General features: G+C 37.5%; 1 protein-coding gene across 4 annotated transcripts in view; it reads right to left on the bottom strand.

Moving 5' to 3' along the window:
- Nucleotides 1-290: 290 nt before the first annotated feature.
- Nucleotides 291-27,800, bottom strand: part of MME (membrane metalloendopeptidase) — a 107,030-nt gene continuing 79,520 nt past the window's right edge. For all 4 annotated transcript variants that reach the window (XM_061168173.1, XM_061168175.1, XM_061168174.1 and 1 more), the window contains exons 17-23: nt 24,370-24,428; nt 18,268-18,387; nt 16,527-16,660; nt 16,350-16,415; nt 13,319-13,414; nt 12,898-12,974; nt 291-1,472 (exon numbers count right to left, since the gene is read on the bottom strand). In XM_061168173.1, the coding sequence (XP_061024156.1) occupies nt 1,373-1,472; nt 12,898-12,974; nt 13,319-13,414; nt 16,350-16,415; nt 16,527-16,660; nt 18,268-18,387; nt 24,370-24,428 (652 nt within the window). In that variant the 3' untranslated portion in view covers nt 291-1,372. The remainder of the gene's footprint in view (nt 1,473-12,897; nt 12,975-13,318; nt 13,415-16,349; nt 16,416-16,526; nt 16,661-18,267; nt 18,388-24,369; nt 24,429-27,800) is intronic.

The following is a 27,800-nucleotide window of genomic DNA, read 5'->3' as shown; positions in this document are numbered from 1 at the left end:
ACAGTGGTATTTTGGATATTCCATTTTCATGTTTCACTAGGAAAAATAAGGATTTTGGACCTCTTCTGTAAAATATTACTCAAGTAATGAGCTGAACTAGCCAACAGGATAAGAAAAGAGAACAGAAAAGCCTCAAGAACTCAACTGCTCTCAGGGACGAGATCCCTGCTCCCAGAACTCTAGGTGAGTTAGAATTTTAGAAACAAGGCCACGGGATATGCAGAAGCCTCTTATTTCTATTCAGAAATGCACTTCCAAAGCTGGACGGCTGGCACAATAAGCTTAGTGAATAATGGGTTCACAATTTCAATTTATTATCAAAATATTTCCATCATGACAAATCTGAAAAGACAGGAGATGCAGAGCTACATAAATGCAGTTGTGCCCTTTTATCATAGCCACCCTCAGAGAAGATTTCATTTTGAAAATCCTGCTTATACACTACAACTCTTATGTACCTCTAGCCAACTGTCCAGGGGCAGTTTTTAACCCAAAGTTTGTGCTTAAAGCTTTTCATCAATATGATTTATAAGTTTAAAAAGTCTCAAATCTTTATCTGTACATCACTTTACAGACCTTGTTGGTTCATGAACTATTTATCTTGGTCTGAAGCTTCCATATTCAATGGCTACTTATAATAACAATTATTTAGTCATAAATGTAGTTATAATTAAATATAAAAATTATTATTTATACATTACTACAAATCTCTTAAAAAGACCAAGTTTTGAGAGAGAACAAGAAACTGCTTAGAAAATTGCAGGGAGCCTCAAGAATCTCATTATCAGTGAAAGCAGGTACAGCAAAAAACAGTTTTAGACATTCATTGTAGCCCTAAGAGTGCTTAGAATACTCTCAGAATGAATAACTGATGACTGGTAAAATTAGATTAGAACGATGTTGAGTCCCAAGGCCCCAATATGTGTAAGAATTCTTTGGAAGAGTTCTGAAGGAGTGTAAATGTTGCAAAAAAAGGTAAAAACAGGTACACAGGCTTCATGTTCTTAACTCTTAGCTACTGCTGTACTCTTGGGGCCAAGTGAATTATTCTACCTCTTCTTTCTCCCTTAGATTAGAAATTCTAGTCCACCTCAAGAGACAGCATCAAATTGGCAGATCACATGGGAAACTGAAATGAACGGTAATATTCTGTCTAGAGATTAAGCATAATTTACACAGTGAGAATGAGTGATTTGATAGACATTAGACCCCTCCTCCCTCCACGCCTTTTCCAGAACAGCCTAACTTCATTTTTATTGCCATGCTCTCACCCCTGTGAACTACCTCCATGACCCCTTCTCTCTCGGATAGAGTTCCCCATTTCTGTGATTTGGGCAAGTTTAGCCAAGGGCTGCACCGCTTCTTCTGAAGATTACCAAACACGGCATTTCTTTTCTGGATTCATGTATGAATTCTTGCGACAATGGAAGGCTTCTGAAAACTGAGGAGAGTTCTGCAAAGTCCCGATAATCCTGGAGACAAACAAAAATCACCATCAGCATCTGATACTCACGTCCACACCATATAAGAGCTCTACAGAATTTATGTAGATCAAGTGAGTGAGTTTGGAACTTTCAGTTTAAAAGGAAATTAAAACAAAACAAAACAAAAAAACTGGTAGAATGAGCCCACTCCTTTTTATTAACAGAATGTTTAAACAGAGAGATGGTAAACTACAGAGTTTAAGTGCACAGATTTTGAAGACAGACCACATGCTCTAAATCCCAGTAATGAGCTGTTTTTATTTAGCCTGTCTGTGCCTCAGTTTCCTTTTCTATAAAATGCGTGTAATATTACCTGCACCTTAAGCCTGGCTTGAGGAGTTAATTTATAAATACTCTATATATGTGGTGGTAGGATAAATGAATAATTCAAACTTGGAAGTGCAGTTATTTTAAGAAGAATCTGGTCAAAGAATAAAATTATGATGTCTTAAAAAGCAGAGACATTACTTTGTCAACAAAGGTCCGTCTAGTCAAGGCTAAGGTTTTTCCAGTAGCCGTGTTTGAATGTGCGAGTTGGACCATAAAGAAAGCTAATTGCTGAAGAATTGATGCTTTTGAACTGCGGTGTTGGAGAAGACTCTTGAGAGTCCCTTGGACTGCAAGGAGATCCAACCAGTCCAACCTAAAGGAGATCAGTCCTGGGTGTTCTTTGGAAGGACTGATGTTGAAGCTGAAACTCCAGTACTTTGGACATCTGATGTGAAGAACTGACTCATTGGAAAAGACCCTGATGTTGGGAAAGATTGAATGCAGGAGGGGAAGGGGACGACAGAGGATGAGATGGTTGGATGGCATCACTGACTCAATGGACATGAGTTTGAGTAAACTCTAGGAGTTGGCGATGGACAGGGAGGCCTGGCGTGCTGCAGTCCATGGGGTCACAGAGTTGGACACGACTGAGTGACTGAACTGAACTGAACATATCTTGAAAGCTATCACAGTGTAACTTTATGATAGACTTTAAATAGGTATCTGTTGATTTAATAGGGAAGATAACAATTATTTTCCTTTCCCCCTCAAAGAACACCATAGATATCAGAAATTGGATTTAGCCTGAGTAACTGGGCAGGGTTGGCAAAATGCCAATTTCCTCTTATCTCTGAACCCCAATGGGTAAAAACAACACTGTCCAACCCACTATTGGCACCAAGCAGTATTTGAAGAGCACGGGTCAGTACAGTGATGGAGAGGTGATGTTTTCCCATCAACCATGAACCAGCTCCTTCCCTTCTTTTTCCACTGGGACCATCCCACCTCAGCCACCTTGGGTTGGGGGCGTGGAGTTAGGAGGCAAGCAGACTGGAGTGGTCAGAAGACTATGAACATGTTCTAACTTGCTGAGATCTCCCTAAACGGCAGATATATGAATAGCATTACTGTTGCTGTTAAGTTCCTAAGTTGTGTCCGACTCTTTGAGACCCGTGGATTGTGGCTCATCAGGATTCTCTGTCCATGAGATTTCTCAGGCAAGAATACTGGAGTGGGCTGCCATTTCCTTTTTGAACTGTATACATCCCAGCATTTCTCTCCCCCTCTAACCCATTCTCCACACAGCAGTCAGAGTGATGCTGTAAGTCAGAAAGAGAAAAACAAATATGGTAGATTAATGCATATATGGGGAATCTAGAAAAATGGTACAGATGAATCTATTTGCAAAGCAGAAATAGGGACACAGATGTAGAGAACAAACCTATGGACACCAAGCAGGGAAAGGAGGGGTCAAATGAATGGGGAGACTAGGACTGACATGTATACACGACTATGTATAAAACAGACGACTAATGAAAACCTAGCATATAACACAGGGAGCTCTACTTAATGCTCTGTGGTGACCTAAATGGGGAGGAAATCCAAAAAAGAGGGGCTATATGTATCACAGATTCACTTTGCTGTACAGCAGAAAATAGCACAACACTGTAAAACAACTATGTCCCAATAAAAATTTTAGAAGTATTTAAATCAGTAATTCTTTTACTTATAACCTTCTAGGGACTTGAAGAAAATCCAAAATCCTCTCCATCATCTCCAATGTCCTGATGGCCCCAACCTACCTGCCAGCCTCCTCATGGTCTGTTTCCCCTATTCCCCATTAGGCTCAAACTACATGGATCCACCTTACATTATGCAAACTGGCTAAGCTCTTGCCCTTGTCTGGCCCTACTGTGCCTGCTGACCCCACTCCCTGCAAAGTTACTCCCCAGTGACCATGTGGTTAACTCCACACTGACTATGTGGCTAACTCCCCATTGACCATGTGGCTAACTCCTCAGCCCCTGCTTCAACACATCATCTTAGAGGCCTTCTTGGAATACTGTCCATGTGAGCCCCTCTCACTGTACCAGCCCCATCACAGCACTTGTCATGAAATGTGATGATTTTTTTTCTCCTTCTTTCCTTCCTGACATACTCTCGACACTGTAATCTCAATGAGGACAACATATGGAGTATACTTTGCTCCCTGCTGCTCCCCCACAGCTTAGCACAGACCTCTTTTATTGCAGAACTCCAGAAATAATGAATGAGCCCATCACCTGGTCACGGTGATTACATGTAGAGAGTAACAGGACATTATGAAGAAAAGCAAAGCTCAGTGTTTTTGGTTTATTTGTTACAATGAACCAACAGGAGGGAAAGAAAGCATTTCCTCCCCCTATTTCATTCCACATCAAATTTGGAAAAGTCCTACTTCCTAATGTGTAACCCATCACCACATCAGTTATTTCTCAAATTTCCCACTCAGGGAGGATGTAAACTTTTTTGGTTGTATGTTTTTGAGGACTCCTAGAGCAATCTTGGGACTACCCTGGAGGCTCAGACAGTAAAGAACCCACCTGCAATTCCAGAGATGCAGGAGACACAGGTTCGATCTCTGGGTTGGGAAGATCCCCTGTAGGAAGGCATGGAACCCACTCCAGTATTCTTGCCTGGAGAATCCCATGGACAGAGGAACCTGGTGGGCTACAGCCCATGGGGCTGCAATGAGTTGGATACGACTGAGCGATCTCTCATGCATGTACCCAGATCAAAAGGAATCTTCCAGGCATGAAGTGGGGTAGGGGAGAGGGGTAGAGCAGAAGAATTTACATCTATGTTCACTGGCTGAAGAGGGAGGTCTCCTCAAGCCTGAAGAGGGGCCCAGTAAGGGCAGGTTGTGTGAATGACAAGGACGTGTCTGCCTCTCTGAGCAGGGTCCAGAGAGGACCCTGGATAGGATGGTCCGTGGCTGTCAGTGAGACTTAACGTCAAGAGCAGTGGTTGCTGCCTAGCTTGACCATGACCAACGGGAGGAAATGGAACCACCTGACTTTAGATAGGACGAGAGGACTGCAAGGATGCCAGCACCCATGGCAGGCCAGAGAAGGAGGTAATTCCTTGATTTCTAGGCTCTTGAGATCCCTTTGGATTCCCCTATGACCCTAAGAAGGAGTACACTGAAAATGACTGAAACTGAATTTCTCACCTCCTGGCGTAGGGTAGAGTTTGAATTAATTTGATTAATAATAATAATAATAATAATGTCCATGTATCATTTCTTACACTTGAAAGTTCATGAACAAATTTATTTGATAAGCTGATCAAAGTGATCATACATATAACAATAGGAAGATTTCAGAAATCAGGGATGTATAGTAGTACTTAGTCTTCAAGGTTCTAGGCTCACAGACTTGGAGTTAGAGAAGGGCTTTGGTTCATTTAATCTGATTCCCTTCCCTTCACTAGAAGCCCTAAGTGCTCGCTGAGGGACAGTATGCTGGTGGCCTGACTGTTCCTCTAACTGAGGAGCAAGCTCCTGACGGATGGGGTCATGGGCATTTGAGCATCACTGGCTGGAAGAACTGCTCTCTTTGCTCTTATTTTATTAAAATTTTTTCAAGGGATCATTATCTTAGATATCACCACATGGGGACAAGTACTTGAGTAAAAATGTCCAAACCCAAGACTTAATTCTACTTCTCTCTTAAAAATATTAAAGAAATTTAAAGGAATATACCTCAAAACAAGAAAGCCCACAATACACCTCTGGGAGTTGGCCATGCAATGACACCCAAAATAAGGAACACTCAGCCCTCCATTTCCATTCCAGGTCCTTTCTTTCCAGCCAAAAACTTCAGTTTAGATAATCTGATTCTGAAACATTAGGTCAACAATGTACCAGGGCTTCACTTACTTTCCTAGGACTCTAATTAGTGCTTGGTTGTTTATAACATCAACTCTTTGGATGGATGACATAAATAATCTATTTCAAATGGATACATTATCAGTTAATGTAAATTTCTTCTCTAAGAATAGGATCATATTTCATCAATTTTTTTTAATGCTATATGAAAACTATGCACTGTTTGTGTTTATAATAACAGGAGACAATAACATCTTCTATTATTTCCTACAGTAATTTTCTTGAAAATTTTAGTTTATTATATAAAATATATACTACTGCTATTTTATCAAATTCCTGCTGCTCACTACCTTGGCAAATAAACACTTGTACTGAAAATATCTAAGAGATGTGGAGTTGAACATGTAATCAAAAATGAACTTTATCTACCACATATCTGACTACTCCTGCTTGAAATTAACTGTTTTTTTAATTACTAAATGAGCTTTTAACAATTTATGAGTTCTCTGAAAATCTTTTCTAATTTTTTAAAACAGACAACAGGGCTACAAGGTTAACTAGCTTCATTCATGAATAAACTGTTCAAAATTTATCATTAACTAACGTTCATGATTCTTTTAAGGTAAGGTCACATTAGTCCACATGTGTTTCACTATAAATTCATCAAGAAATAAATGTGTGAATAGATTTCCAGGCATGGGCTAAAGATTAGTAAGTGCTAAAAGAAATTCTAAAATCCACACCATGTATAAAATACCAGAAATAAATGCTAATATTTAAGGTAAATGGAGGAAACAGTATTTCAAAGAGGGTTTAGCTTAGGCATGCTGAATCATTGAATGTGCTGTTCTGTGCTTAGTCACTCAGTCGTGTCCAGCTCTTTGCAACCCCTTGGACTATAGTCCACCAGGCTCCTCTGTCCATGGAGATTCTCCAGGCAAGAATGCTAGAGTGGGTTGCCATGCCCTCCTCCAGGGGATCTTCCTAACCCAGGGATCGAACCCAGGTCTCCCGCATTATAGGCGGATTCTTTACCAGCTGAGCCTCCAGGGAAGCCCGAGAATCCTGGAGTGGATAGCCTGGCCCTTCTGCAGGGGATCTTCCCGACCCAGGAAACAGATCTGGGGTCTCCTGCATTGCAGGCGGATTCTTTACCAATTGAGCCACCAGGGAAGCCCCAATCATAGAATAATAAGGAACAAAAGAGCCACATTACTTTAAAATGCCTAAATACATCATTAGAAAGAATATTCTTTTAAAAATATTAGATATTAAGCTGTGGAAAACATTACTAGCATTAATAGTGGTGTAGGATCTATCCAAGAAAAAGAAATGCAAAAAAGAAAAATGGCTGTCTGAGGAGGCCTTACAAATAGCTGTGAAAAGAAGAGAAGTGAAAAGCAAAGGAGAAAAGGAAAGATATATCTATCTGAATGCAGAGTTCCAAGGAATAGCAAGGAAAGATAAGAAAGCCTTCCTCAGTGATCAGTGCAAAGATACAGAGGAAAATAATAGTATGGGAAAGACTAGAGATCGCTTCAAGAAAATTAGAGATACCAAGGGAACATTTCATGCAAAGATGGGCTCAATAAAGGACAGAAATGGTATGGACCTAACAGAAGCAGGAGATATTAAGAAGAGGTGGCAACAATACACAGAAGAACTATGCAAAAAAGATCTTCATGACCCAGATAATCACAACGTGTGAGCACTCACCTAGAGCCAGACATCCTGGAATGTGAAGTCAAGTGGGCCTTAGGAAGCATCACTACAAACAAAGCTAGTGGAGGTGATGGAATTCCAGTTGAGCTATTTCAAATCCTGAAAGATGATGCTATGAAAGTGCTGCACTCAATATGCCAGCAAATTTGGAAAACTCAGCAGTGGCCATGAGACTGGAAAAGGCCAGTTTTCATTCCAATCCCTAAGAAAGGCAATGCCAAAGAATGCTCAAACTACCACACAATTGCACTCATCTCACACGCTAGCAAAGTAATGTTCAAAATTCTCCAAGCCAGGCTTCAAAAATACATGAACCATGAACTTCCAGATGTTCAAGTGGGTTTTAGAGAAGGCAGAGGAACCAGAGATCTAATTGCCAACATCTGCTGGATCATTAAAAAATCAAGACAGTTCCAGAAAAACATCTATTTCGACTTTATTGACTATGTCAAAGCTTTTGACCATGTGGATCACAATAAACTGTGGAAAATTCTTGAAGAGATGGGAATACCAGACCACCTGACCTGCCTCTTGAGAAACCTATATGCAGGTCAGGAAGCAACAGTTAGAACTGGACATGGAACAACAGACTGGTTCCAAATAGGAAAAGGAGTACGTCAAGGCTATATACTGTCACCCTGCTTATTTAACTTCTATGCAGAGTACATCATGAGAAACGCTGGGCTGGAGGAAACACAGGCTGGAATCAAGATTGCTGGGAGAAATATCAATAACCTCAGATACGCAGATGACACCACCCTTACAGCAGAAAGTGAAGAACTAAAGAGCGTCTTGATGAAAGTCAAAGAGGAGAGTGAAAAAGTTGGCTTAAAGCTCAACATTCAGAAAACTAAGACCATGGCATCTGGTCCCATCACTTCATGGCAAATAGATGGGGAAACAATGGAAACAGTGGCTGACTTTATTTTTCTGGGCTCCAAAATCATGGCAGATGGTGATTGCAGCCATGAAATTAAAAGACGCTTACTCCTTGGAAGGAAAGTTATGATCAACCTAGACAGCATTATTAAAAAGAAGAGACATTACTTTGCCAACAAAGGTCCATCTAATCAAGGCTCTGGTTTTTCCAGTGGTCATGTATGGATATGAGAGTTGGACTGAAGAAAGAAAGCTGAGGGCCGAAGAATTGATGCTTTTGACCTGTGGTGTTGGAGAAGACTCTTGAGAGTCCCTTGGACTGCAAGGAGACCCAACCAGTCCATCCTAAAGGAGATCGGGCCTGGGTGTTCACTAGAAGGACTGATGTTGAAGCTGAAACTCCAATACTTTGGCCACCTGATGCAAAGAGCTGACTCATTTGAAAAGACCCCGTTGCTGGGAAAGATTGAGAGCAGGAGGAGAAGGGGAAGACAGAAGATGAGAAGTTTGGATGGCATCACCGACTCAGTGAACATGAGTTTGAGTAAACTCTGGGAGTTGGTGATGGACAGGGAAGCGTGGCGTGCTGCAGTCCATGGGGTCACAAAGAGTTGGACAGGACTGAGCAACTAAACTACTACTACTAGAATCTATAAAATACACTTTATTCTGACTGGAGGATGATCTCAAGCAATCTAAGTATCTAGATTAGCACCCTTACTATTTGGGAAGCAGACATGGGTATCATTTTTGTCTATTTGGATTTACTTTAAAAAATGACCAGACCCTTTTATCTTATACAGAAATATTATATCTGAATAACCTTAGAAACACATTTATAGATTGTATAATAAGTAGTATCATAGCAACCATTCTTTGAAGTGACTGTAGACAACTAACAAAACCTAGATTTCCAAATGAAGTCATTTAAAATTCTAGAATATCAGGTTTTTACTTTAAATACTAAAGTTTAAAGTACATAAGACTTTAATTAGGAGGAATAAAAAATTATAGCCTAGACCTAGTGTTGTTTGGGAGCTTCCCAGGTGCCTCAGTGGTAAAAAAAGTCCACCTTTAATGCAAGAGATGCAGGTTCGATCCCTGGGTAGGGAAGGTCCCCTAGAGTAGGAAATGGCAACTGGCTCCAGTATTCTTGCCTGGAAAATCCCACGGACATAGGATTCTAGCGGGCTACAGTCCATGGGGTTGCAAAGAGTCAGACTGGACAAAGCAACTGAGCACACACACACACAAACACACAAACACACACACACAATATGGTTCTATAGATTCAACTTTATAGCAACTATACCTGGACTTATACTTTGATAGTGTGGTTATTTAAGCATAAAGTTAAAAAATCTCCCTTCATTTCAGGAATATTTCTACAGAAACCACTATGCACAATTTTTCAATAGCAACTCAGTGTCTATTAGTTTTTAAGGTTCTTTTAAAAAAAATGTATTTGACTTTGTACAGCCAGGAAGCAGCCTGTTTCCAAAACTAAACGTGACCTCAACCTTTTGCCAAGGAAATCCTTTTATCTCCAGAGAAAATAATAATTTTCCTGGAAAAAAGGTTGGCATTCCACTTACCCTTTTATTAAAAAATCAACACATACTTCTCTTATTATGAATGAAAAATAGTCAAAGAGGCATATTTTGGGCCAGAACAAATAAAATAAAAGTTACAAATAATTTTACATATTTATAACAAAATACTGTTTTCAGTTTAAAATTGAGGGTAGAAAAAAATTCCTTGTTTACCTATATGATCACTTTCTGGTGATCAGTTACTGACATTTTGAACTAAGCAGACATAAGAAATGAGAAAAAAAAAACATGCCAAAACCCTTGACTGTCAGCTAATAGGGAATGACTGCAAAATCCCTATGCTTTATTCATAGGAACTCTTATTCTGGTCATATTTCTCCTACATAATAGTTTAGGTACTAATTTTCAAGCACATACATATAATAGAGATTTCATATACATTAACATTAACCCTCCAAGCAACTCTCATTATAATGTACTTCTCATTTTATATATCAAGAAATTGAGACCCAGAGGTTAAGGAAAAGCTCATAAATGGCAGAGCCCTGAATGGAACTCAGCGTTTTTCTTAATTCAAGGCTTGCATTCATTTTCTACCATAAACTATAGAATATGCTTTTTGAGTCAACAAGAATGAAGAAATGGGATGGCTGAAGGCAGGCAATTTCATGATAAGAAAAAAATAAAACTAGGGAAGAGACAACAGGTAGAAAAACCCTAATAAAAAATCTTAACTGAAAAGTCAAAAAAATCACCGTAATGGCTCTGTAGTGTAGGAATAACTCCACATGTTACAGCCTCGAGGCCTTTGCTAACCTAATAAACAGTGAAACCATAAGTATTACACATAACAAAAATCTGCATCATCAAAAAAGAAAACTTAGGTTTTCTTCAGGATACTGTGTTAATAAGTCAGGAAGTTGAAAAATTTATTTTAAACACAGAAATTTTAATCCACTGGTTAAAATAAAAATGGTAATAATCAAGAGACATACATTAGCTGTCAAAAAATTAATATGCTACCCCTTGTTCTTTGAGGATGCTGTACATACAAAGTACTGTATTAAAATTACTTAAATTAACCTGGGCTTTTTATGGATATATGCTTTGGTTCATGAGGATATATAGGATATATATATAGGATACATAAAGCTTTGACAGATTAGATTGTTATGGTGATTTGTGTGAGCTTATAAATACTCTGTTATCCCCAGATTGTTAGACCTTAACTTCTAAAGACTTCAGTAAGGAAAAAGACAACTTTAAAAAAGTAAAGCTATTGGATCAATGTTGCACAGCAGGAATTAACATGGTATTGTAAGTCAATTATACTCAAAAATAAAGAAATGCACTCAGAGGAAAACCTATCAGATTTGTGGTTATCTGGGGGAGGGCAATTGGATGAAGGTAGTTGAAAGGTACAAACTTTCAGTTATAAAATAAATAAGTACTAGGGATGCGATGCACATGACATAAAATTAACACTACTGTATGTCACACATGACAGTTAAGAGAGTAAGACGGAAGAGTTCTCATTACAAGGAAAAAGTATTTTTCCATTTAATTTTGTATCTATTTGAGACGACAGAAGTTCAATAAAGTTATTAATGTTATGGTAATCCCTTCATGATGTATGCAATTTGAACCATTATGCTATACATCTGAAACTTATACTGTGCTGTATGTTAATTATATCTCAATAAAACCAGAAGTAAAATTTAAAAATAAAATGAAATGAAAAATGAAAAAAAAAAAAGAAAAACCTAAAAATTACAAAACCATAATGAGAATTGGTCCAGGGATTATGCTGCTCATGGCTCACACAGTAAAGGATCTGCCTGCAATGCAAGAGACCAGGGTTCAATCCCTGGGTTGGGAAGGTCCTCTGGAGATGAGAATGGCTACTCACTCCAGTATTCTTGCCTGGAGAATTCTATGAACAGGGGAGCCTGGTGGGCAGCAGTCTGTGGGGTTGCAAGGAGATGGACATGACTAAGTGACTAACACTTCACTTTTTTATCTAAAAAAGGACATAATTTGTACATCCTAGCAAGGATAAATTTAGTTTGCACCATACATATAATAGGCATACAATAATCAATTGTTGAATGAATGAATTTGAAAGAACCGTTAAGGCAAATACTCAATGGTAATGATGATACAAGAATAAGACGAGTAAATTCTTTAATTTTAAATATGCTTTTTTATTATTTCACAATTGAATGTGTATTTTTTTCAGGAGTGAATGATCTGGGTAGTATGTTTGTGTTTGTTTTAGGAGAAGCTTTTAAAATTAGTCCATTAGCTTTCTTTTGTTCTCAAACTGTTTCCCAATAAGCCTACAGAATTTTTAATTTGTTTCTCACACATTCATGCCTGAGACATGCTGCTGCTGATCAGCAAATCGGTCATGAAGAGTATAGTACCTGAGGAAGGGGTAGGAATTAGGAACTCGGCCCTAAAACAGACACACAAGGATTTACAATTTAACATTCAAATGATAGTTGGTTGATCTTCTTTCATTCTGGTGTCCTCTTAGGTTTTCTGAATGGGGAAGGACTTCTGATGCCTTATAATTCAACCTTCTCCTCTGCAGAGAATTTTCCTCCAGCATCCCTGCCAGGTTGTTCTCTGAACTCTGCTTCATCATACTCTTTCCTGGAGTTTTGGGAACAACTTTACTCCACATTGGGACCTTTTCATTACTAGAAAATTTTCCTCTGTATTGAATGGAAATCTTTTTGGAACAGCTGCTCACTGGTTCTAGGGCTTTGCCTTTTGTAGCCTCTTAGAAATGTCTCTGCTAGCTTTAAATAGAGCCGCTGTTCTGAGGTGACATCTTTGTTGGAATTCATCAACAACTGGGCCTAGGTCATATACAATCTGAGGATAAGAGCAGTCAAGGCAATGCTTGTGTAAACATGACATTTATCTTGATGTGTTCGGTTAATTCTTTCTGAGACCCTCAAAACAAAAAAAAAAAGAAAAAAAAAAAAAAAGAAAGGAAAAAGAGAAGCACTGGATTTCCAAATTGTACAGAAGCACAGTCAAAAACAAGCCTCCAAATCTGAAATCATGGAGCCAATACTGGAGCACTTTGACACCATGGATACCCACACACCTGAAATTGCCTGGACTGTGCACATCTGTTTTAATGGAGTTGAGTGCATACTCCGTCCTGTAGGTTCCACACCACACCTAGGGATAGAAATAGACAAAGGAAAGCAGTGTACTCAGGTTGCATCAAGGATTATTTGTTTGGGCAGTATGGAAGGAAAGCAAACTTCCTATTGCAAAAATTAAATAGAAATTCTGCATTCCACAACCAATTACTCTTCAAATAACATTTAATAATAGGCAACCAGAAACATAATTATCATTAATATGGTCTGATAGACTGTTACACACAATGAAAGTCAGTCAATCAAATGCTCTGCCACAATTGATTAAAACAAGAAAACTCAGTATGCAATATCTAACTTAGTATGAAATTATAACTCAAAATGATTTTCATATCTATCAATCAAGAAAGATAACAATACCTGGGCAAAATTCAAGAAGAACAGTTGTCTGTGATTTAGGTCAAGTCCAGGAAGTAATTTTTCTTCACCATTCTTTTTAACATAGTTTTGATAGGCCTAGGCAGTTAATGAAATAGAAACATGATGTTTATAATTTCTAAATTTATAAATAAACCTATTTGAAGATCATGTGACCAAGTAATTAACCTTTATCAGAATCACCATAATGATACATTTAGTTATGGCAACCTTCAAGTATTTAATGGATTAGAAAGAGAACTAGAATTTACTTACAAATACTCTGAAAAGAATAAGATTAATGATTAACAGATGATAAAAGCCTAGCTAATGTCAGAAAATCAACAAATGTTAACTGAATGAAAGGATGGATTTACATAAGTGATGAAAAACTTACCTAAATGTTGTTCTATAGATGAGTAAGTCTAGCCAGTTGGAAGAAAGAGTAGCCAGGAGAATCTGTAATTGCTATACTGGGCTGGGTTATCACTCTCAGTAAAAAGAGACTCACAACAGATTTCATTTGAGAGATTCTTGCAGAAAGTTAAGGGAGTCTCCTGAGATTCCTTAGAGGTTTACCACCATATGACTCTAAGAATAAGGATGAGCAATTATGGCCCCTGAAGACAGGGCCGTAAAGTGAACCTCAGTCACCCTACGAAGAAGGAATTTAGATTACTGGAATGTCAGGAAATGTCCTTAATTATTAAGGATTTATAGACACTATTGGAAAATATAGTTTTCCACTACAAAATATACTTAAGAATGGGATTGACAACAAATTTCTGAGATGTGTTAGCTTTAATTGAATACAAAGAAAGGTGATAATTAGATACACAGAAGATATCTTTCATTTCTTCTTGCTTGCCATCAACACAGATCTTCTGCATCTCTAATGTGTAAAGATGCTGGGGATATAGGAAAGACATGAACCTACTCCTCTGAGGGAGTTCACAATCTACCAGGGAGTATTACATGGCAAGACTTCATATATAATAATATATTTGCACAATTGTAATTTGCTTCATTATTATAAACCTGTACTTGTTCTACATGAGGAGCTCCATGGAAGTACCCTTAACTCAGACTTTGGCCGAATTTTTACAGCGGTGATTCTCAATCTGGTTGTGTATTAGAATCACCATGGAGTATTAAAAGGGTCAGTGCCTTCTGCTTCCAGGCAAGATGGAGTGGCTGAGACTGAATTTATCCTTCTACTGAAACAACCAAATGATAGACAAAATATATTAAGCAATGGTTTGCATGACACTAGACATCAGGCAAAAACTGCTCTCTAAGAGATGGTAAACAAGAGGAGCCCTGTGACTGCTCCAGCTTATAAGTTGAGCACTCCGGACCACAAAATAGAGCAGGAAACCCCAGGAGCCTGGTGGACTTCTTGAATGGATGAGGAAAAGGCATTGAGAATTCAAGGACACCAATGACAGGGTGAAGAGGAGAAAATGCAGAGAAAGAGACTCTAAGAAATCAAATATCCCCTCAATATTCAGCTGAGTACCTGAGTATACATGTGGGCAAACTATCCAAGGCTAGGGAAGGAACTGCAGGAAAGGATTAGAGACGAAATGTCTGGTACTCACAGGACACAAGAATGGAAGACCGCTAGGTTCACACAGTAGGGTGTCACTCAGCAGTGAAGAACTATCCCTAGACTGAGCACTACCCCAGACGTACCTAACACGATGTAAAAGCAAGATCTAAAAGGATCTAGCCGTTTCTGAGGGATTTAACTGTGCCGCAAAATAAAGCTCAAGAATATTAACAGGAGATCAAAAATTTTCTCCACCCAAAGATGTAAAATGTACAATGTCTGGCATCCAGTTTAAAAAAAAAAATCAAATATTCAAAGAAGCAGTAATCTACCATCCCCCAGGACTTGGCTGGGATTCATTCTTTTGGAAAATTTTCAGTCAGATTTATCTCCCAAGCCTCACACTTTGATCATCCTGGGTCACTGCCAATTCACAGGCCTCACCAGTCACCTCGTCCACATTGTTCTGATAATTCCTTCTTCCTGACCCAACCACTAAGTCTCTTCCCCCCTCCAACCCAAACATCTCTGTGGCGAACAAATAACACTACATCTTCCTCCACTACAATGAATATTCCATCCATCATATGTCAGTAGCCTGATTCTATCCTGTGGACACCTTATCCCCTGTGCCCTCTCAAGTAGCCCCTGCCTTTTTCTCCCACATGTGGGCTGTCTCAGGGTTGGGAAAACAACTCAAAATCATACTCACTCCTTATTTACTTCCAAGACCATTATTCCTCCACTCTTTTGTGAAAAACTCTACTTTTTCTTGTGCACATAGTATCTGCTAGGCCACCTTTAATCCTGGTTCAAGTCATCAAATAATGGCATCTTTTATAAAGGGTTTGAAGCTGGATCTCTAGCACCAAGAATAGTGCCAAACATAGACTGAAGGCCTCAGAAAGTATTGTTGAATGCAAGCCTAAATGAGATTCTAAGGGATATTCCAACAATATACTCCTCTGCGTTTATGGTATGGACCATTACACAGCCACATGCAGGAACCATATCATTTCCGTCCTTCACTATCACTGTAATTGGACTGGGTTTATGTTGATCAATCTTCCCAAATACTGCTTCACCTGCCAAGAAACTGAGGGTACTGCTCAGTACGTCAATGAATGATTCTATAATAAATCTTTTTGTTTTCTTATCTTTTCTAAAAAACTATCTCAGAGATTATTTCTTAGAAAAATGTTGCTTCCTCTATGGAACTTGCATACCTCCTCAATTCTGTCATTATAATATTCTGTTTCCTTTTCTCCTTAGTCTCTTTGAAGTTTAGAGAAGGTTATTCAGCTCAATCCTATCAACTGTATTGCCCCTTCTTATTAGCATATTTACAATCCCCTTTCTCCTTGTGTATTTTCAATTTGCTATTGTTACAAGTACCTTTTGCAAAAGGCTTTAAAATGAATGATCAAATGTGATCAATATGCACTCTAACCACTAAAATGGAAAGAAAATATTATTACTCACTCTGTATGCTTGGCCAATACCACCATTATCAGCAATGTTTTCTCCCAGGGTATTAATTCCATTGAGCTGTTAAAAAAAAAGACACTTAAGGATTCTTAACTGTTTAGATTGTTAAGAAAGCATCAGTAGTTCACTTAAGATTGAATACAACTTTTCAAGAGAAGGCTGACAACATACATGCTGTCCATTTGCCAGGTCCCAGGAGAAGTTCCCGTACTGGTACACCATGCACTGGGATAGGTCTTTAAAATTATTTGCAGACTGTTGAGTCCACCAGTCAACGAGGTCTCCATCTTTGTTAAAATTTCTGCCTGGAATATATATTTATCTAAGTAAAATGAGAACTCATTACATTAAGAGTTGCAATAAGATATCTTTAATTCAAAGTGCAAGGACTGAAATACCAAGTATGCAAGAGAATATTAAACTGGACAGATGAGTAGATAAACTGTTCTGCTTTCTCATCTAGGGTTGATAAAAACCAGGCCACTGGGGCTCTCTTTGCTGATACGCCCTAGTATTAATCCAGATTAATCCAACTTCACCCACTTGGTTGTTGATGTCTCGGCCAAGGCCACCAGATAAATACTCCTGAAATCATGACTTGTTTCTGGTGGATGATTTTTGTCTGAACCAAGTTTGTTTACTTTGATATTCTGAGATTTTTAAAGAGGTCAGTATTTCACTATGGCATTCATTTCCCATCTCAAACCCTTCATTAGTAATCGCAGACTCATAGTTTTGTCCTACTTCAAGCACGAACAAAAAGTTACCTTTACTCTTGGAGCTTTCTTGCTGATCCTAACTACATTGATCTTTCTCCTTCTTGATCTTCAGCAGCATCTATATACATTACATGTTTGACACTTGATTTTGTCATCTTTTAAACAGTTATCTATGATGTAGTGAATAAGGTAAGGGCTATCAAGACAGACTACCTGAACCCATATCCTGGTTCCACCAATTCCCAGTTTTGTAACTTTGACCAAGTCTTATGCGTCTCTATATTTTTCTGTTTGAAAAATGGAAGTAGTATTAATACCTACCCGTGAAGATTGCTATATAGTTTAATTGAGTTAACAGACCCTTAGTGTATCCCTCGGAGAAGGAAATGGCAACCCACTCCAGTGTTCTTGCCTGGAGAATCCCAGGGACGGCGGAGCCTGGTGGCTGCCATCTATGGGGTCGCACAGAGTCAGACACTACTGAAGCGACTTAGCAGCAGCAGTATATCCCTCCTGTCTCCTTTTCTTCCTCTGACTCTCTGAAGTTAGATTAAGGCTTAATTGTTTTCTCTCTACTGTTCTTATTTTCTTTCCAATTGTGAACTGATCTTTGTTACAGCTTCAACTCCTACCTCTCTACATATCTCATGTCTTTACTTCTATTCCTCTCAAATTTCATTGAAACTCGAAATCTATTTTGCTATCTGGGGCAGGATGTAAACATTTAATTTCCTACTGCTTTGCAAGAATGTGAACAAGGTGGTAGGTGTGAGACGCAGTCAAAATAAAAAGTCTCTGACCACAGGAAGTTTAAAAATCCTGGGGGCACCTTACTTTCTGAGTTCACATCTAATTTTAAGACATGGACTCTGCCCTCTAAAATTCTGGAGAGATAAGACATAGTCATGAAATAAGAACAAACAGTATCATTGGTGTTGATAAATATCAATGTCTTCTCAATGTGGACATTGTTGTATTCTGTCAGAGTAAAAAGCACACATTGCTAAACCTCACTATTAGAAAATTCTGATCTTCAAAAGCAACAATTTAAAAGGAACATTAAAAGTGCAGTGATTGTTAGGCTAATGATATGCTGATGAATAAATGTGTTTTATATTGATACATTATTCTAACTCTTAATTAGGCTTGCTAGGGTATATCTCAGGCAAATAAAAGCATCAGCAGTACTTTACCATTGTCATCAAAGCCATGGGTGATTTCGTGTCCTATGACCATGCCGATGCCCCCGTAGTTCAGTGACTTAGGCTGCTGGGCACTGAAGAAGGGCGGCTGCAGAATGCCAGCTGGGAAGACTAGGAGCAAAGAAGACGGTTAAAGATCGCGTGTAGGTTTTTCTGTAACGACAGGCACTGGATTGGCTATTTGCCTGCGAAGCTGCGTTCCAGGATGTCAGTTTCACTTAAATGTATACAAAAATCTTCTGTGACAGAAACAAATGCAGGTCTGGTTTTTTAAAAAAGGATATTAAGATGCTGTTATTTCTTTATATTTTATTTTATTTATTTTGGGCGTACCGCCAAGGCAAGCAGGATCTTAGTTCCCCAACCAGGGATCGAACCCATGCTCCCTGTAGTGAAAGAGCAGATTCTTAACCACTGGGCCACCAGGCAAGTCCCCAGGCCATTTACTGTTGATGACAGTAAAGAGTTTATCCTGGAGTGCACCATATCTGTGATTTATAATCACAACTGACTGTATAACATCTGTTAAAATTGTTTTTATGCTATAAGGAATTTAGAGCAAAGGAAAATTACCATCTCATTCAGAAGGTCTTTTCTCCATTGCAAATATTTGCGAGAAATAGTTAATAACAGAAGTATTGTTTTTAACATGACTAACAATTTATCCATCTATAATAGCTTAGTAAATAAAGAGACAATCAAAAGTACCCCCTAATCACATAACCTCTTTAAATTTTCATCAAGGCATGTGACTATTTATTTTTTTATGGTTGTTTAGTCCTTCATTTTTAATGTCTTCCTCAAAGCAACTCAAGTATTAGCTCTTTGAGAGCATAGATTTGTTTGCACGTACATGTATTTATTCATTTTTGAGTCCATTTGAATTTTTAATTATCTCTAGCACCTTAAATTGGATAGTGCCTGGAATATAACAGGTACTCAGGAAATGTGCTGAATAAATCAATAACTGAATGAATGAGTGAATTTCCTACAGTGTCCTAAAGACTTGTAAATAAATGAATTGTAATTTTTATATCTGCACTGACACCTGTCTTAACTAGCTAATTTTCTATACTTAAGACATTTCACACTGTTTAAATTTCATGTGTCACACATCAAACTCATTTCCCTTCTAAGCCATCTGACTTTAATATTTCTGCTAATAGCATGGGAAGAGTCTCAGTCACCCACAGTGAACATTTTTCTATTTATCTTTCTTGTCTCCCTTCTTTGTACAAAGTCCTTACAGATCTAGTAAGGAAAAAGTCAGGATTTCCAGTAGCATTTCTTCTGTTTGTCTCCTCCTGTCAGTCCTACTGCCACCTTCTGAGTTTACGTTCTCATTTCTTACCTGAAGAACTATTTAATTTCCTAATTGGTTTTCTTAGGTCTTCTTACTTCCAGTCTCCCCCAACTGCAATCTATCCTAAATCTACTGCATCCTGCCTGCCAATTAAAGCGCCACTGTCCTCATTATCATTATCCTGCTAAGACACCTCATCATTGTTAAGGTGGATGGTAAGCCAATGGATGGCTTATCATTGTTCCCTAATGAAAGACAGCATATTCTTCCTGGCCTTTGTCTCTATGGTGTTCTTCTCCACTTCCTCTACGCGCCCCTCTTCCCTCATAACATTCATAGTTTTGAGATTTTATTTTTCACATTGTAAAATTTTAGTATCCACTGAAGCATTACGTTCTGTAAGCAAAAATAAAAAAATCATTAGTATCAACGTCTACTACATGCAAAGGCCTGGGCTATTACTGCATGGAACATTAAGAGCACAAAAGAAAGGCCCTTATTTTAAGAAACATAAGACCTAGTTAATATAGAGTAGCAAATGTTGTTTTTTGTCATTCAGCTGGGGTGAGTATGACCTTAACTTGTAAGTGTTTCAGGGATAAATATGAGCTATTTACAGAAGAGACTTTAAAATATACACTGAGCAATTTAAGTGCTCTTTAGATCTTTAAAAAATATCTGGAAAGTTGTCTTAACAATCAAGATGACTAAGTTAAAAAAAAACATACAAAATGTTTGTCCTTGGAGAATTCTGATGAACATTATACGTCACATGTAGCTGCCTGAGCTATCAACGGTGCCAAGAAATTATTTTTAGCTTGAAGTATAAAAATTATGTGCAGTACTTTATTAACTTAAAGTGAGGACTATCTCCCACACTATGTACTTTGATTAAAATCCATCCATTATATAAAATGCTCTTATGAAACACACTGTTAAGACTAAACATTAACTATAAAGATCCTGCTGTTTTAATTATACCCTGATACACATTTTTCAGGCAAGTGATAAGATTTTTATGGCTCATATTCAATACTAGTCTTCAAGCTCAACTTTGCAAATCATGATTTCTCCTTTTACTCTGTCAGCTAAATATTTATGAGGATTTTACTGATTAGTCTTATCATTGTTACTAGTAGACATCACAACTGTTGATAATAACCAACTGCTTAGTTGTGCATTTTTTATGTTCATGATTGTCAACAAGTTAGTTAATTAAATACACCATTGGTCCATGAAACAAAAGACAGTGTTTCTCCCCATGCCTATCCCCTCACTTCCCTGGTTTATTTTTTTAAGGCTGCAAGCAGCTCAATTTTAGAATCTTTGATGTAAAGCTCAAGAGTGCAATCAGATAAAATCAATTTTGGTGGAAAAATTAAACATTGTTTTTATATTAAATGAAATAGCAACATGTTTGGAAAAATTTACTCTTAATTCTCAAGTATGAAAATAAGAGTCCTAAGAATGAGTAAGACAATTTTAGAAAGTTTAATTATGTCAAAGTAGTCATAGATCACCCAGGCTGAATATACTATAAATTACTTATAAATTACCTAAAATTGGAAAAGAATTTTGTTGTTACTGAAAAAGGAGAATGCAGCAGTAGTAAGACTTCTCAAATGACTTGTCATTTCCTTGGATAAGACTTGAAAGTTTAATAAGATGATTGGATAGTGCCTGAAACTTACAGAGAAATGCTTGACAAAACATTCAAGTGCAGCTTTTCTAATGACATGTAAGGTCCCTAAAGTTCTATGGTGCATTTACACAAGGAAGAGGAACAAGTGAATTTAACACTTTCAGCATGCCGTCCTGTCCTGAAAGTTGACTTTTTGCTTTTGAGAAGGGGCAAGGATGCATAAAAATTGGAATGTAGCCTACATGTGTGAGTTATGACAAAAAGTGGTGGGAAATGAATTTAAAAGTAGAAATTATTAATATAATAATAATATATTATTAAAATAATTATAAAAAATTGGAATGTAGCCTACATGTGTGAGTTATGACAAAAAGTGGTGGGAAATGAATTTAAAAGTAGGAATTATTAATATAATAATAATATATTATTAAAATAATTATAATTATTATAACAATAATATAATAATAAATAATAATATTATTATTAAAGTAACTCCCTATATAATAATAAAACAAGTTCTTTTTTTACCATAACATAAAAAATTCAATCCTGCAAGAAATTGCATGTGATCTACTTTAGGGGATTTGTGTGAAGGTGGGAGGGTCATTTATGAGACATGTTATTCTGTACCAATTCTAATTCTGTGATGCACATGATATCAAATCCATTAAAAGAGTGTTGCAAAAGCTATATATCTAGGTATGTTCTCATTTTGAATTTAACACCCTCAAACCAAGCAAGCTACAGCAAAAGGAAAAAGAAGTTAAAAGTGGCCTGACGTCTCACAAAGTGGACAATTATCATCTGAATAATCAAGAACTGGCTGTAATAAACATTCTTAATGTATAAGAAAGACCTCTTAAAGATGCTTTTATGAAGAAGAAAGTGAGAAATCAGGATTTTCAATTGTTTTTAGTTAAGACCATCCCCATTTTGGAGATTTAAATGAATTGTCAAGGAGAAAATGTACACGTCAAAGCGTTCTCATGCATGACACTTTCCCTTTCTCTGAACTGCTGTTATTAGCAGATAAGCATATGACAAGAGGTTAGCAATTTTTCAGATTTCTTATTTCCATCAGAGGAATTTATATTAAGCATCTTTAAGAGGTCTTTCTTATACATTAAGAATGTTTATTACAGCCAATTCTTGATTATTCAGATGATAATTGTCTGCTTTGTGAGACTTCAGGCCACTTTTAACTTCTTTTTCCTTTTGCTGTAGCTTGTTTGGTTTGAGGGTGTTAAATTCAAAATGAGAACATACCCAGGTCTCCTCTGCTCAGTAATCTCTGAGGCAGACCAATTTTGAGCCAACTTCAGGAACAAGGGGTAATTTAGAGACAAACGAAGTCTGTCTTGACCTGCTCTAGAGGACTGAGAGGATGAACATGCCAGAGCGGTCTCTTGGGGATGATTCAGCACTAGGTCTGATAGGATCCTGAGCTGGATTAACATAAAGCAGTATCCTTTAGTCTGCTCTAATGGAGTTGAGGCTGCCTCACTTTGCCTTGGGAATCCTTTAAAAAGTCAATTATCCTATTTAGTCTAAGTCTTGAATGAACAAGGGGCTTCCCAGATGGCTCAGTAATAAAGAATCCACCTGCCAAGCAGGAGATGTGGGTTCGATCCCTGGGTTGGGAAGATCCCCTGGAGAAGGAAACGGCAACCCACTCCAGTATCCTTGCCTGGAGACTCCCATGGACAGAGGGGCCTGGCAGGTTATAGTCCATGGGGTTGCAAAGAGTTGGACACGACTTAGTGATTAAACGGCAGCAGCAGCAGAATGAGCTAGACTTTACGCCTGACAGAACTACTGAATATCAAAGAGGTCTTCAAAGTGAAACTCTCCACAGAAAAAGCAGAGGTCTTTAATAATAAACAGTTCCCCTGGTGGCTCACATGGTAAAGAATCTGCCTGTAAGGCAGAAGAACTGGGTTCAATTTCTGGGTCTCCAGGAAAATCCCCTAGAGAAGGGAATAGCTACCTACTCCAGTATTCTTGCCTAGAGAATTCCATGGACAGAGGAGCCTGGAAGGCTACAGTCCACGTGGTCACAAAGAGTTGGACACGACCGAGCAACTTCCAGGAAAAGGTCTGAATGGTTTCTAGGAATACTTTACAAGGGATAGACTGCACGGGTTCTGAGTTGATTGTTAAACAGGCTCTGACCTAGGTTCAGGTAATCATTTTACTAGCTGGGTGATGTATCAGACTAGTTTTAAAAGCAATGGGAAGGAGTATCATCAAACTTTAGTTTCCCACTTGATTTTTAACTACACTTAGAAATGAAGGGCTGGACTGAACAAACCTGGAGAAGCTGGCTATACTGTTTAGAATACTTCCACTGAAGTACTAAATCAGTTGGTTGTCTTTCTTCATACTAAAACCCTTGGGGGTGGGGAATATATCTATTTGTAAGATACTTAAAAGAGAGCTGCAAGATGTCAAGGTATTCCCAGGAAGAGAAAAAAAATCTATCTTTGTTTTAGTAAGCCATTTCATTATTCATAGTATGATTCACTGAAGAATTAATTTCCATGCTTATTTATGTGATATTACTACTAGTGAACATAAATTTTTTTTTTGGATCAAAAGTGGTTAAGTAAATCCCACATGGTTCAACCTCATAAAACTGACTTTGCAGAGCCTTCCTGAGCCTCTCTCTTAGAACCTTCTAGGAAAAAAACAATGATACAGAGCAGGATCATCTCTACCAATGCCTGCATAGAGAACTGAGAAAAAAATCAGATTTCGGAAACTTTGGTTCTTGAAACTTAAACCACTTAAGATGCTGATGCTTAGAAAGCCCTAAAGTTAATATAACTTTATGGGGTTTTAAGGGAATTTTTTTAAAAAAGCAGTTTGAAATAAAAGTACTTAGCAATAAGATAAACCATTTAGCTATAAATGAGAATGTTATAAAAAAAAAACAAAACCACTTAATGTGACTTATACTGATTTAAATTTTGCTATTATAGTGAAAAGAGGTACATGGATACATTTACTTCCAAGGAGGATATTCAATAAATCAGTAACTCAGCCTCAACAGTGCTTTTGTAGGGAATATAATAAATTGGCCATGCAAAGCATTAAAGCGTGGGACCAACAGAGAAATATTATACGATTATTTAAGAATAGACCTTACCTATCTGATTTCTGCCTGAAGAGTAAAATGCATTGACTACAGCTGCTCCGCTTATCCACCTATAGAAAACATAAGAACTTGTTACAAAAGATACTGTTATCTGATTCAATCTGTTCACCACCATAAAAGCATTATCACTATTCCAAGATGAATTTTAATTTTCTGTTTGAAATATGATCAACAAATTAAAATTAATTCACTAGATGAGAGAATTCATTTAAAAATATTTCCACTTCTTGAAAAATGAGACTATACACAGGTCTGCAATCTGTTATTTAATTTGATAAACTTTTAATGATGGCATCTCACAGTGCAAAACCCATTCTAACGCATCTCTTTGGAAACGGCAATTAATTAAAATTATATTGAAATTTATTTAGTTCTGTGTTGCTGATACTAGGTGACTATGCCAACAATTCTGGAACAGTTGACAGAATATAGAAATACAGGTTGCTAAAATTTCAATTCAGCAAATTTCAGGTTGCTAAAGGTATATTTAAACTTTTTAAATTAATAGTTTACAAAGAGCCTTTTTGGGGACTAAGAGATCCCCTTGACAGGTATTTAGCTTTGGGTAGTGTGCCTACTCTGATTATTGCTTAAAATTTTTTTTAAAAAATATGACAGGTAAGTGAACAAAGGTATATTTTTTTATAATGACTGCAAAATGAAATCCAGGTGATTCTTAAATAAATCTGTCTGTCTGTATATGCCATGAATTAGGTTCTATATTGGACCTAGAGATTTTACAAAACACAATTCTTGACTTCAGAAGACCCTAGTTGAGATGATAAAGAAGCGTAAATAACTTATACAAGAGTGACTGAGAAAAAAAACCAACAATCCAGTTCTCCAAACAACAGTCTGAGAGCAGCGGTAAGCTAAAGGATGGAGCCAGTGTTCCCATGTCTTTCTGCTAAGATGTTATGAAGACTGCATATCAACAATCACTGTTAAGCACTTTTGTGCAACAGAAGTAATATTGTCTTGATAGGCTGTATGCTTATATACTCATTAATAGACACATATCCTTATATTGAAAGTGTCAATTGAAAAACTGACACTACTTGAATTCTGATACCTTCTTAAATGTCAGCACACATACACACATACACTCAAGACAACCATAAATTGTTATCTAATGGCTGCATAGTTATTCCACTCTTAGGGCAACAATTCTAGTGACAATTATTATCCTACTCATGAAAGGAGTTTACAGTAATTAGCACAATGAGGTTAAATCAGAACTGTTTCCAGACCCTGCTTTGCAAGGTAAGCAGTCCAAAGTCAGCTGTCCAAATCAGCATTTTAGTTAAAATTTCAGTAACTACTCTGGGATGTCAGATGTAAGGCCTATTTTGATCTATTAAAAGTAACTCAGACAGGGCCACATATAACAACTGTTGGATAAAGTCTAATTAAGCATGAGTTTTACCTCCAATAATAAGACTAAGACATTCATATGAGGGATTTATGACTTAAAAAAATCCAGATAGAGTTTCTGTAGATAAAAATAATTCAGATAGAATTTCTGGGAATTTTTCTTTAGGAAGGAAATAAGTTTGAAGATGGAGGGTTTGGGTGGGGGGATGCTCAATCAATGTGTTTCTTCTTTAGTTTGATTTTGTTGTTTCAAATAGAGAAAAACATTTTCAGGATGGCATGACCAATATTTCAGTCCTCCCTAATTTCACCACAGCTGAGTCATCAATATTTTAATTCTTGCAGGTTGATGATTATAAGCATACAATTTTATTTATTTTAATTAAACTTGACTTGCTTCCCACATGCTTTGTAGTGACTCACAACAAAAACACGTATTTGCAAACCCAGGGATGTTAGACTAAAATCTTCAGATCAGAAGCTACGGAAGAAAAGTTGATTTTGTGTGACCAAACAGTATTATGAAAGAAAATAATACAAATAAAACTCATGATCAGGAAAAATGATGTGTTAGGACTGTGTTTATATAAATTCACACAGAACCACATGACTCGCGTATGGTTTAAAGCTATCTGGCAGGAATAGAAAACAGGAAACACGCTGACCCTACTCCTGAGGAGAAACAGTTCCTTGTGGTGCCTTTAGAGGTATTTCTGATGGGTCATCAACATTCTGAACGTGTAAGACAGCAAAACTTGCCACCCCCAAAAAGTCTCTTTGGCATGAAGATAATTTTGAGATGAAAACAAATCTCCCAAAGGACTTAGGAAGAAACTTTGACCTGCCCCATAATTGCCTAAAAAAATTTAGGTAGAGGAGGCCTGTTCCTGAAATAGAGCCATCACCAGAGGAATCTTCAGAGAATATGGGCCAGATGTGGTGGGGGAGCCAGACAGAGCCAAGAGATCAGAGTCCACCCCGTATCCCATTATGAGAGCATGACCCACTGAACAAGCGTTTCGCAAACATCTGATTTTCCATCTTCACGTGAATTGCCTTCCTCCTCTTTGAGGTCCCAAACCACTATTCCCAACATCCTCTTTTGTCTTTAGCTGAAGATGGTACTTAGGGTGAGCGGTTCAGCCTTCTTGGCAAGTTACTCAGTTTTCCTGGGTCTCTCTTGTGTATACGTGGTATTAAATCTTGATTTTTTTTCCTGTTAATAATTCATAGACCAGGCAGAAGATCCTGGAAGGGTAGAGGAAAATTTCTTCTTCCCTGATGATACCCAACATAACAGATTTTATGCATACATAGCTTGTATTTATTAGAATTTCAATTGTTTAAAAATTACTTTAACATATTTCTAGGCCTCAGTTGTTCAGTTCTGAACTTCTGATTTAGTGATAATATACTCTGCATGGACATCAGTAGGTAATCACAGATAATATACAAATTGTTGATTTTGCACTCAGGCACAGTACTAATAATGAAACACAAAAGGTGCCAATTCAAAATGTTTTCTTTTTTAAATTAGTATATTAGAGAGGAACAGAACTAGATACAGGAAACTGATGTTGCAGATAGCAACAGATCTCAAAAGTCAGACGTAGATGAATGGAGTTTATATTATCCATCTCATGTTTATTGCTTTTGTAAAAATAAATGTCCCACCTGTTGTTTTAATGATTTTTTTTCCTGCTCTTCTGTTTAAAATTGCACTTTGATCAATGTTTGTAACTTCTTAGCAGGGAAAGCTTTACAGATTAAAATGTCCATTGTGAATTACACCTTCAAGAAAATAGGTAGCTATTTATGACCACAGAGCACTCACATAAAATTAGAATTACGGTGGTTAGTTTCACAGAGCCCAAGTGTGTAGTGTTTGCCTTTTATTCCTTGAGATCTTTCACAGTGCGTCCTCAGACTACCCCTGGGTAATTATCCAGACCCAAAAGCACAGGGCACTTTGTCCCTGGGAATGACCAGAACTTGAGGTACTGTAATTGGATCATTTCATCTTAAAGTGATGATAGTAGTTACAGACT

Source organism: Dama dama, chromosome 19 (genome assembly GCF_033118175.1).
Source record: "Dama dama isolate Ldn47 chromosome 19, ASM3311817v1, whole genome shotgun sequence".
In the NCBI taxonomy this organism is placed as follows: Eukaryota; Metazoa; Chordata; class Mammalia; order Artiodactyla; family Cervidae; genus Dama; species Dama dama.
Note: the sequence above shows the minus strand (reverse complement) of the source record. Positions and strands in the feature narration are given on the sequence as shown.